At 37.0% G+C, this 11,996-nt stretch overlaps 1 protein-coding gene across 1 annotated transcript; it reads right to left on the reverse strand.

Moving 5' to 3' along the window:
- Positions 1-791: 791 nt before the first annotated feature.
- Positions 792-11,180, reverse strand: LOC106914709 (protein ILRUN-like). The gene is made up of 5 exons (XM_014981686.2): positions 10,924-11,180; positions 9,446-9,600; positions 8,425-8,622; positions 5,767-6,086; positions 792-3,636 (listed from the first exon to the last, which is right to left on the reverse strand). The coding sequence occupies exons 1-5, from the start codon at positions 11,178-11,180 to the stop codon at positions 3,604-3,606; spliced, it is 963 nt and encodes a 320-aa protein (XP_014837172.1). The 3' UTR covers positions 792-3,603.
- Between the last annotated feature and the right edge of the window lie 816 nt (positions 11,181-11,996).

Genomic DNA, 11,996 nt, shown 5'->3' on the forward strand with positions numbered 1-11,996 from the left:
AAAACATTAATTATGTAGTGAAAACCTTTATTTACAATATTTTCATGGATAAAAAAAGTGTGCTCATCCATTTAAAAAGGAAATCTAATTTAAAGTGACAATGTGGAAAAATATCACAATGTCCATCAACTTAGTCTAAGGCTTTATAATACAGAGAGCTGTAAAGAAATCTGAAATTAAACATGTAAATGACCGAGTCATTTGAACAAAAGCACCTGTGCCACAATTATTGGTGCAACTAAATAACCTGATTAGATAAATGTAACTGAAGCGAAAATGTAAAATTTTTCAAGTTGATCTGTGGTTCTAGTAACTTTTAATCTGCAATCCGTAGCTTTCTGTTCATTTGGGGTAGAAATATGACTCGACAAAGAGGTTTGTGTTTTTAATAACTTTACAGAAGCAAAGAAACCAAGCAATCTTGGAGTCACCAAGTCTCAATAACAATCATGTCTTTGTGTTTGGTAGATGCTATTAATTATCCACAGTTATTTATAAATTAGGAAAATTCAGTGCAGTAAATATCAAGGGTAACTTGTCAAGCAGTTGCTTGTGAGAAATACTAAGACAATTAATTGCTGTCCTACGCAAATGTAAATGTGGTGCTAGCTATACTCTGCGGGGACGTTCCATGTTTTGGTCAAATTAAACTAAAATATAGATTTTCAAAAAAACTCATTACTTGTTATGTCAAACAAGTAATAAATATATAAAAAGCACTCACTGTGAACTGTTAGGTATTATAGAGCATTGGTGCATAAACAAAAAAACTGCAGACACGACAAAGCATGTAGCTCATTTCCGTGATAATTTAATTGTAGAAACATTCATCAAACATATAAGAAATGATCTTTCACTTGTTTGCACTTCCTCACTTGCACACATGCGCTGCTGTGTGAGTCTTACACCAACCGATTCACCCTGTGAAGGAAACTTCAGAGATGCAACACAGAGAAAACAACACACCTAGTACTCGATGAAATGACATTTGGAAGAAGAAACACGCATCGCACGGGTTACTGGAAGGAAATGCTTCAGCGCAACAGGAGCTGTATTTCTGCGTTAGCTGGTATTGTCATATCATGGTTCAGCACCTCAGGGGTTCACACTTTCATCAACTAAAGGGCGCCGATTTGATGAGGTGGTCTAACACACTGACTGCAGATGATATAATCACAGCGATCATAACCTTTCTCTGACTTCACAGTCATTCTGAAAGAAAATAACACAGCCTTTGTGAAGAAGGTTAGACTGCTCAGTGCATAAATTAGTCATTTGGTAAAAGAACGTAAAGAACTGCTGACACTTCGACAGGACATGTGAATTCATTTGCGATGACACGATGAGCTCTAGAGATGCACCAATCAGGCTTTTGTTTACCAACACCAATTTCCAGTTTCCTACTAGGTCTGATCTGGCAATTGCAATTTTGCTTTATCTGATATTTTTATTCCATGACACTTAAAATACAAAAAAAAAGTGCTGCAGATTTCTATTAGTGATAGACTTAGCAGAACATTCCAGAAATGTAAGAATATCTCAGTTTATGTAAAGAATACACCCCCAGCCTTTATCTAAATTATATTACTTTTTTTTTTAAAAATGCGCTAAACTAAATGCTGTATACTGAAAATACAGTTTCGGGGTATTAAGACATGTTTTACAAGGACATCAACTCCATGTCAAGAAATGAACAGTCAATGCTTAACTGAGAGCCTAAAAGCATTTAAGTAAATATTAGCCAAATTAGTCACAAAGTAGAATAAGCCGTCAGTTTCAGGCTTCACAAACAAATCAACAGTGTAGACAGCTTAGTGTAGGGTGGGATTCACTAATGTTATTGGATCATTGCTGCAATATTTTAGTTGATTCTGTAGAATTGCTCAGGAGGCATCATCTTTGTCAAAAGATCCATGGCAACCGGGGCTGTCCGATGATCAAACTGTGTCATGCTGAAGAGTCAGAACGGGCCAGAGCGCTATTTTCCTACGGGAAACTGGACTTCCCTCACCATGGAAACAAAAGGCACAAAATCTGACAGGTGCTTTGGTTTTGGTGCTTTTCATGAACGATCGGATTTTTAAGAGTTTGATTGGCCAAAGACCAGTCAGAGCCAATCAACAGAAAATTGAACAATTACAATCTGTGGCTAATTTATTGGTGCATCTCTAATTAGTTCAGTACATGTTAATACATAGCTTCCAAAACAGTTTGTAAGACAAAAGACAGGGAAAGAAAGTACACAGAGTCAGACTGCCAGTTCAGTTCAAACATAATCCAGATTCTTTGGGCAAAAGAAAGCATTGTCAAAGTTGTAATTTTTATCTACATTCACAAAATACATTCAACCTAAATGTTAAATGTTAGGTATAATACAGGCTGAACCAAACTTGATTTTGTATAATGTGGCGTAATGTCTTTATAAAGTATTTATTGATGTCAATATGGCTTGAGTTTTGAGTCTTACAGCATGATGTGCACTAATTGAGTTACAACGTTGTGTTTGTAAATGAAAACGCTCATTTGTGAGGCATAATCAGATATATTCAAAAGTAACTTGGCCTGAAAACTCTAAAAAAAAAAACAAAAAAAAACATCAACTTCAGAGATCAGTTGTTAACAGCAAAAATGCTCCCTTTTTGTGCCTGCTTTAGTGACTTCATGACCCATTTAGAGCTTGGTGGATGGTGCAGGTGGGCTCATTCTGGAGAAAATGAAATGGAAGTTTTCAAGACTTAAACTAAACCTAATACCAACTCACACAATGACTGGATAAAGCACCAATACATTTATATAATGATATTGTATTTGATGCAAGTCGCTAACAGTATTGATTCTGCGGATATGTGAGTGATCTTGATTCAACTCAATTTTGCCAAATCTATACTTGTCTAAGTAGTAATGACCACCTACCTGACTAAGCACAAAAAAATGTGTTCAGCGGTTTACACTCCATGCCGTGTGACGGGGTAGAAAAAAAAATGTCAGTATTCCAAGAGTCATGTGGTAAAAATCTTACACTGACTTTGACATCCAAAACGCAAAACTGCATTTCAGGGTAGCCTTTACAATCAACCTTAGTGCTATATAGGCCAGAGGATCCACAATTCAAGAAAACAAACTAAAAGAAGCAGAAACTGTAGAATCAGTTGGCAAAAATGAATGGCTTTAACTCTGAAGTCTCTTTTCAGGTCGCACAATGCACGCACATCTTCACACACACACACACACACACACACACACACACACACACACACACAAAAAAGAAGTTCTCAAACAACCACTACTTTCATCTCTGCCCATGTGCATCCTTGTCAACTAAGGAAAAAAAAAGAAAAAGAAAAAGCTCATCACTCAAGACTCATAGCACTCATATTTTTTTAACTTAGCATTCACACGTGCATACAGTGGGATGTTGGTTCAGCTGCACATCAGGAGCGTCGGTCTCCGGCGTTTTTTTTGTTTGTTTGTTTTTTTAAGTGTAATTGGACTTTGCATAAAGTGTTTTGACCTCCACACTCCACAGTAGAGCCTCCTGGTTTATTGGTGTGAGAAATTCCAGAGGTACAACTTAGTGCTGCCATACAGTGATAAGTCCCATGATTAAGAGTGCCCAAAAGGAGAGGGCTCTTGTATCTGTAAGAGAGGGGAATAATTTAAAAAACAATTAATCAGAGGTGCAAAACAAAAAGAAACACACACAAAGATACCTGATAAGAATACTAATCTTTTTAGGCCTAAACTTGACCTTGGAGTTGTAGCAATTATTTCTGCATGGCAAACAGGATTAATATGGGCATTAGGCAAAACATTCATAGCGATCTTTACATTCTTGGACTTCTATTAGCTAAACTTTATGTCAATAAACTATATATGACAAAAATAATAATCTGAGGCACAAGATAAATGTAGAACATATGAAACACAACTCATATTCTCAACTCAAACACCATAAAGCCAAAACGTAAAGTTTTAGAAGCAGCAGTGGAGATGGGTGCAGCAGAAAGCTGCAAATACTTAATTCCATTTTTATTCCATAGCTGCCGCATTGATTCCTTCATTAAAATATTCAGATTTAGTACCTTTATTGGCACCACTGACAAAGATGTGCAAAAAGCCTTTAAGATGTAAATCCTTCTCTGCTGCTGTAGCATAATCTCACACTGAAAGCCTCCTGATCATCCACCCTTTAAATTCGGTTTTTGATTTTGTGAGAAGGAAAAAAAGAAACTATAACATTCTCAGTGGCTAAATTATTGCCATCCCTTGACGTCAATGATTTGTAAAACCACCTTTAGACAACAGGACAGAACTAGGGCTGCTTTCACAAAGGAAGTGGTCACCATGCAGAGCAGGCACGGCGGCGAAGGTAAAAAAGAAACAAATATGCAGAAGCTCTGTGCTGGAGAACTGATGCAAAGATTGGCATCTGTGGTTCACCAAGTCTCCAAAACAACCATTAGGTGCTACCTACATGCCAGAGCTGCACAAGATACTGTAAAGACCGAAAGATTACTGCGTTATAAATCACAATCACAAACTGTTTAGATGCAATACTTGGAAGGATAATATATTTCAAGTGACATTCATGCAAATTCTGCATGCCGATAATAAATATTTCTTGTCAGATAGGTTTTCATTGTCCTGTATGCTCACACATAATGTCTGAGATGCTAAAGCTCGCAAAGGGAGGTGAAAGCATTGGGATGCAGGAAAAGCAAAACAAATAAATAAATAAAATAAAAAAGAGTCAAAAAATGTGGGTCCATCGTCTTAACAGTATCAAAACGGTCACCTGATAATGCAGCCCGGCTCAGTTTATACTGAATAAAAGTCTGATAGATTTTGCAAATACAATTAATTTCAACAAAACGATCCAAAACGTATGACCAAATTATAAGAGAAATGCTAAAAAAAAAACATAAATCAAGTTCTCTACATGTTGGTGCAGCCACACCTGCTTTTAATTGCTGTATTAAAACTTAGCTAAATACAGCAAGTGTGTACAAATAACCTGCAGCTTGTTTTTATTGCTGAGAACGTACAAATGTTTTGTTTTTGTTTGTTTTCTTCAATCGAGCCCAAAATAATAAGCCAACTGGATGCCTTTCATTTAATAAGGAAAACAAACAAAATGCATTTGAAGTTTTGGATCTATAATCCTGCTCGTAAAAAAAAAAAAAAAAAATCTGATTCTTTTGCAACATTAAAATAATTCAAAATCAGATCATTGTTGAGTAGATAGAAAAAAATCCAACATTTTTACTGGTTTTAGTTTTTAAAAAGTTGTATTTTTTTTAGGCCAGTGAGTATTTTTGAGCTGATGATTTTGGCATACGAGACAAAAAGCAAAAAGTTTGAACAGCCCTGATCTAGAGAGATTGTGTAAAGAGAGTTTGGTCAAAGATCCCTGAGTGTGTATCCTTCAGCCTCGTGAAACGTTACAGGACAGGACTGAGCGCAGCCCCGTTGGCTAAAGGGGGTCGTATAATCTGTTGACAGAGGAGGTACAAACTATTCTGCCACTGGTGCATTTCTTGAAATACACTTAAATTAAAGGTTGGATTTTTTTTTCCTTGTGTGTGTTCTTCAATAAAAGATTAATTTATTTAAAGCTTTTTCAACTACATTGGAGCCGTAGATAAATGTTTTATGAAACTCACCAGCCTGCAAACGGCTTCACGTAGCAACATGGTTCAATTTTAAAGCCTATTTTCTCCTGATTTAGTAGCAAGAAAAACCTTTATTCTCTCCAAAATAGCTCACCTGGTTACACGGAACTACTGATAGACTGCTTTGTAGACGGTTTGCTACTATATCCACAGAGCCGTGTGAAAGTCCATTCTGGCCTTGCTGCAGCGGGTGTGGGCTTCCCTGCAAATGTTCCTCTGTGACACTACTGCTGCTGTCACTGTGGACGTGGTTGTTGTTGGGGCACTTGCTCTTCTGTGGCGAGGCAAACGGGTTGTAGTCTCCTTCCAGGCTGCGGTGAGGCTGCGTGTTGAACTCGGCTTGGAAAGAGGAAAGCTGCTGCGTGACTCCGAGGAGGCCTCCGACTTCTACGCTCAGGATCACCCAGATGACATCTGACGAGACGAAGGAACACGGTTACTTCATTAAAAACAACGACGACAACAAATCCAACACTTTCTTCAAAATATTATATCACAGCTTGATCGTAGAAGTTAATCAGAAGCTCTGATTTTGTTTCCTCCTTTTTGTTCAGTTTACTGCTCTTAAGCCTTTTAGAGCAGTAAAAGGTATTAGAGGTAAAGGTTATAATTTACTTTCAAAAATATGTGAAACAACCAAGCTGTGTTTGATTTGAAAATATCTTACTGAAGTAGCAGATGAGGTATTAATGGACAGCATTAATATGACTCCTCCTTTTAAATTCAAACCAACTTCCAATCATGCAGCCTAAACTATGCTACAAGTAAAAAACTGTTTCTTTTTTACTTCTCACATAAGAAAGACAACTTGTTTGTAGGTAGGTATTGAATATGTCTTGACATCCTCCATAATCTACTTCACTGAATTAAAAAGAACAACTTATAATCATTTAAAAGTGCACTACTTAGGGGTTTTTCTCGACCAGATAATCTAACACAGGGTCCCTACATATTTTTTGAGTAAAGATTGAATACTTTGCCAGTTCTCCGTCATTTAAAGGTGCAGTATATAACTTTGATAAACAGAAAGTTTTTATATATTTGTTAAATATAATAATTTGTTAAAACTGTCACCATGTCGTGGCAAAATAATAAGAAACTGAAAATTTGTGCAAAAAACTTGAGCTCCACTGCCTCCTTCCTGTGGTCTTACGGCCATATGCAGAAATACACCACAGGTTAGTTACCATGGCCACTGAGGACGGCAGATAAACAGTTTTCCTGTGACAATGAGTTGTTTCCCTGCCATTAGTACACTGAGCAGCACAAACACAAGCATATTTTACCTTTCTCCTGGTTCTGATTGGTTGTTTCCTGACCGAGAGCGGTGCATTTCGGTTTTGAACAAATATGCACAAAACAAAAATTGTTTATGAAGTTACATACTGCAGCTTCACGTTCATTCATTGTCAGAGCAATACCTGAAAAGAAGCAACTGCGTCAATTATTGATGTGCTTTGTTTAAAATGAGCCCCGATTCCTGGCAGATCCTAATGCTGACCACTGAGTGCTCAAACATTACACACAGGAACAGACTGACAATGCAATGTAGGATTTACATGGTCATTATCCAACAGAGGAGGACTGTGGATGGTTGTTTATAGTTAAGACAGAATGGGAATCTTCAATTTGGAGCAGATCAATGAATGGCTAAGTTCAACTCTTCATCTCCTAAAAGTGAGGGAAATATCAGTATTTCAGAATAACACCGGCAGTCACATTTTATTTATTTTATCGGTTTGTCAATATGAAACTTTGATTGCCGGTGTGTACTGCTGCATCAAGCTGGTTAGCAAAAGCTTCTCTAAGCTGAAATAAAACACTTACGAAATTTAAGTCTACCATTGCCATGCCTCTAAAGACAAACTCTCTCCTTCTATAAATAGGCTGAAAGGGATTGAATTACAAGCCGTTTCTTTCCAAGCTGTAAGGTGTGTTCTGATTGATTTTGGAGCTTATCACATTTGCTGTGGTAACCGGATTAAAAGAAACACACAATGTCAGTCACATAACAACAATCTGAACTCTCCATGAGCACCACTTACTGTGCTTATGTTCACAATGCCACTGTGTATGAAACGGAGTGTTTTAATGGGGCGAAGTTAAGTGGTTTAACTTTACAGTATCTTTTCAGCTCTATAAAGTCCCAAAGCGTGAGGCGTTCCCTTACTTTGTTCAACAAATATAAAAAAAATAATCACATGAATGTGAGTTTCCAATGTCAGGAAATGGCGTTCCCTACAATACAAACAAACTATTTCATAAAACATTACATTTGTCAATGCAAAGGTAACATTATTGTTCCAGCAACTAAATTTATTTGTACTACTACAAATAAATTCCAGTAAAGCTGCTGACATCTTGTTTTGTTACTCGGCTGACTTTGTTTCGTGGCTTTGTGTTAAATTTCCATGAAGAGCAGGCCACTGAGATCTGATTACTCCAGATAGATTTTACTGCCAAGCGGGAAAAGGGCTAAAGCTGTTAACTTGGGATTGACTCAGTCAGGGAGAGTGTTGCTGGATCTGAACAAAGACTTTAATAACTTCCTTTTAATAAGACAAAGCGATCTCCTCCTTCTGCAATAATGCCGTGTTATATTCCGTTTAATTGTCTTTCACTATTTGAATGTAGTGGGTTTTTCAGAATAATTCATGAGCTGATGTCAGAGTCATCAGTACGAACGGTGCAGGAGGCTGCCATCCGCAGCGGGTAGTAAGCGATTGCTGAAGTACAAGTGTGCTCTGCTTACCTCCGTAGTAAAGTCCTGTAGCTGTGCACATTCTCCACTGACCCTGGTACATGCCAGGAGAAACGGGGCTGTGCATCTGCACACTGACATCAGTCATTTCCTGGGGATCGAGAGAGCGCACCATCACCATGTTCACATGGCCAAACTGATCACCTCCCACGTACTTCAGAGAAACCCCAGGAGGCCATGACTCTGGACCTGGAAGGCACGAACACAAACAAGAAGCTCACATGGTTGTATTTTTACCCTTTAATATAAAACGGATTTCTAGAAGAAGTGTTTCATTTCAAAAATCCATAATTTTCCAGATTCAAGCGTCTGCATTTTTTCCAACAGTTTCCATAGGATTAAAGACATTTGAGCACAAAACACTTACCTAGTTGGGGGTTTGTTATTTGTATGTTTCAAAAAGGAACAAAACAATAATAAAAAATATATATGGCTTCCAATTTAGCAGAATGCTCCTTTTCTTGGTATAATGGTGTTTGAACACTGCCACATATGCAGAGGCTGTTTCTGGTGGAGGCTTTTGTCTTGTGAAAAATTTCTACAGTCACCGTGTGCTTGCTCAGAAGAGAGATTGCTGCAAAGTCAGTAGCCACTGAGCTTCTGCTCCTTTAATTAAAAAAAACTTTTACCAGTTGGCATTATAAAATAAATGTCACTCTGCTGCGCAATAACTATTGGGAAAGGAGTGTATGTAATTGGGCTCTATTAGATTGCTTTAATTATATATTCCTGGATATGCATAGGACCAATTTGCCTAGTAAAGTGCTTAAGATTACCATTTATACACTATTACCAAGAAATTGAACAAAATGAAAAGTTATCTGTGAGATTTTCCTTTGTGGAAAAAATCTAAAAATATAATCATAAGATTTTTATCTCTTAGATTAAAAAAAAAAGGAATAAACTTTGAAAAGTACAACATTTTACCATTATTTTTCATGATTTCCAGACTTTTCAAGATAGCATGGGAACTCTGTAAAAGAATAACTCATGAATGGCCCAGCTGGCTTACCGGTGTTCTGTATCCTCCAGGTTTTTGTGAATGGTGTGTCAGGTGGAACGGATTCACCCTCACCAATCGTCACATCCTTCACAAAGGACATGCAAGGTGCACTGAAGTTTGGGCTTTCAAAGTCGTAGTAAGCTCCTATGGCAGCCTGCAAGTTCCTAGAATGAAGAAGGAGAAGAATGGCAACAGACATCAGAACAGATTCCTGCACAACAAAGCATATATGTCTGTTATATTTCAGCAGCAGTTCAAACAGAATGAGAACATTTGAGTTAAATAAGAGTGAGCTAAGTTAACTAACCTTTTTTACATAGATTTTTGTTTTTATTTGATTTTAAAATGAGTTAGAAGTGTTTAGCAGCCTCTCTAGGACATACTCTATCTTTCATCTGATGTCTACCAGGAAATGCTTAAGCCACTCTGAGGACTTAAACAAGTAAATATAAAGAAAAACAATTTTAAAAAAGTTAAAGCTTGAAGGGCAGGGAAAAAAAAGCAATTACTGCTGAAAAAGGCTAATTGTAGTTTCCTAAAATCAACTAAACTAACAACTTCCACAAATTTTCAAATGGTCTAAAATACATGAAATGAAATCCTTCCAAACTAGCTCTACGTTTAGGGTTGTCCTCTTGTAGGAATACAAAACTTGAATTTAAAATGTATTGGTCGTGAAGTGACAAAATCTAAAAATGTAGAAAGGTTATGAAGACTTCATTTAAGCTTACGTCTTTGTTTGTTCACATAACGCTATATTCAGGCAGGTGTGTGTTTTAAGGGAATTTCAGAACAGTCAGTCACACTCTTAAGCACATTTATTTTCGTTTTCCCACGATTGCACTGCGTAGTTCACTGTTATAGTGAAAACAAGCCGCCGGAAGTCAAAGTCATTCAAACAGCAAACTAAAATAATTCCCCTGATATTCTCAATGGGAAAAAAAAATCGATATTAAGCTCTCAATCATATTGAAGGAGTTTAAATTTTACCCAGAGTATCTGGCGTTGAAGGCAATCTAAGCAGCGAGTGAGCGCTTGTAGATTATGTAATAAATGAGGCGATTACTCGGGTGGCATTTGCAATAGATATGCCCTGATGTTATGATCTTTTGAATATCCAATTAAAAGCCAAGAGGTTTTGGATTATATTCTCATTACACAGCAGAATAATGTAACGCAATCAGTATTTTAACAGACATGCAAATACTGCCACCATCTGTGTCCCTGACAGGCAATCAAAAGTCACACACTGACTCAGCTAGTTACGTTACTACGACGTCGTTAACTGTCCCTGGTAATAGGTCCAAACCATAATGTTCCTTGTCAACTAAAGTAAGCTAGTTTCATTACTTTTATTTTCAGTTTCCCTTTTTTAGATTAATAACCTTTGTGTAGCGAGAAACGCAGTGCAGAAAGCTAGCTACATGTCTGTATCTTTTCTCCGACACCCAGCGCATAGCAGGCCGTAAGCGAATCCCCGAGCTCACCAGTTGGTCATGTCCAAGAAGAAGGCGCATCCGGCGGGATTCAGCTGAAACCCCAGGAGCCTCTGAAATTCCGATATTAAAATGTCTTTATCTGTTGTTCCCATGCAGCTGAATTTCTGCATGAGCTCCTGGTCCAGGTCCAGGTCCATGCCCTCCATGACGGATAAGCCCGGGGCAGAGACAGGGGGCTGCGATACTAATTTACACCGAGGCCTCGACTTGTCATAACAAACTCCACAGCAGGGCCGAGTGCGCATGTCACATGACTGAACCCTGTGAGTGAGCCAATACAGAAAAAAAAGAAAAAAAAAAAGAGCGCTGCTTCACATTGTTGACTATTTTCACTGTACAAATGACATGTAATAACGATTATTCCTTTTAATAAAATCATAGTTTTAAGTGTATGAATTATTAAAGAAATGAGTAAAATATCTGTATAAGTCACAGTTAACTGATTTAAATTATGAGCTTTTTAACTGGTGTGAAAATTTATGTCAATTCTTTTTTACTTGTAAGTTGTGACATTCTCACTCAGTATTAGGTGGAATATAAAGAACTGGTTCATCCAGGAAACTGACAAAGTTAGGTGTCTTTAATAGTCCGTAAGAGAAAGCAGTTCATTGTGTGGAACATTTGTTTTTTAATTAAAATCATTATATGACAATCCTTTATTAGATGATCTGTTTAGCATCCTGATTTAACGAAAATTGAAATTATTAGAAGACATCAGCGTTAAAAGTAACAGAAGTACAAGTTTAAAATATATAACTCATGTCAACTGTATTTTGACTTGAATAATTTAAGTAATTTAACTTTTAGATGAAATTCTAACATATTTGGTTCACATGTAGGCAAAGTTGGCTAGAATACCCAAACATTATATTAAAATAAGATTAGCAGTACTGGTTAAACAAGGCTGAGAACTGTAACTGTACATTAATATTTCAAAATCATGTGGTAAGATGGACAACGATGTAAAGATATAAAATTCTGGTACTGAAAATATTAAAATGAAAAATACAAGCAGATAACAAATTTTAGGCAGAACAAACACTTTTCCTATTAATTTTTTT

This window comes from Poecilia mexicana, unplaced genomic scaffold (genome assembly GCF_051168715.1).
Source record: "Poecilia mexicana isolate PSO_F unplaced genomic scaffold, ASM5116871v1 scaffold_7, whole genome shotgun sequence".
Taxonomy (NCBI): domain Eukaryota; kingdom Metazoa; phylum Chordata; class Actinopteri; order Cyprinodontiformes; family Poeciliidae; genus Poecilia; species Poecilia mexicana.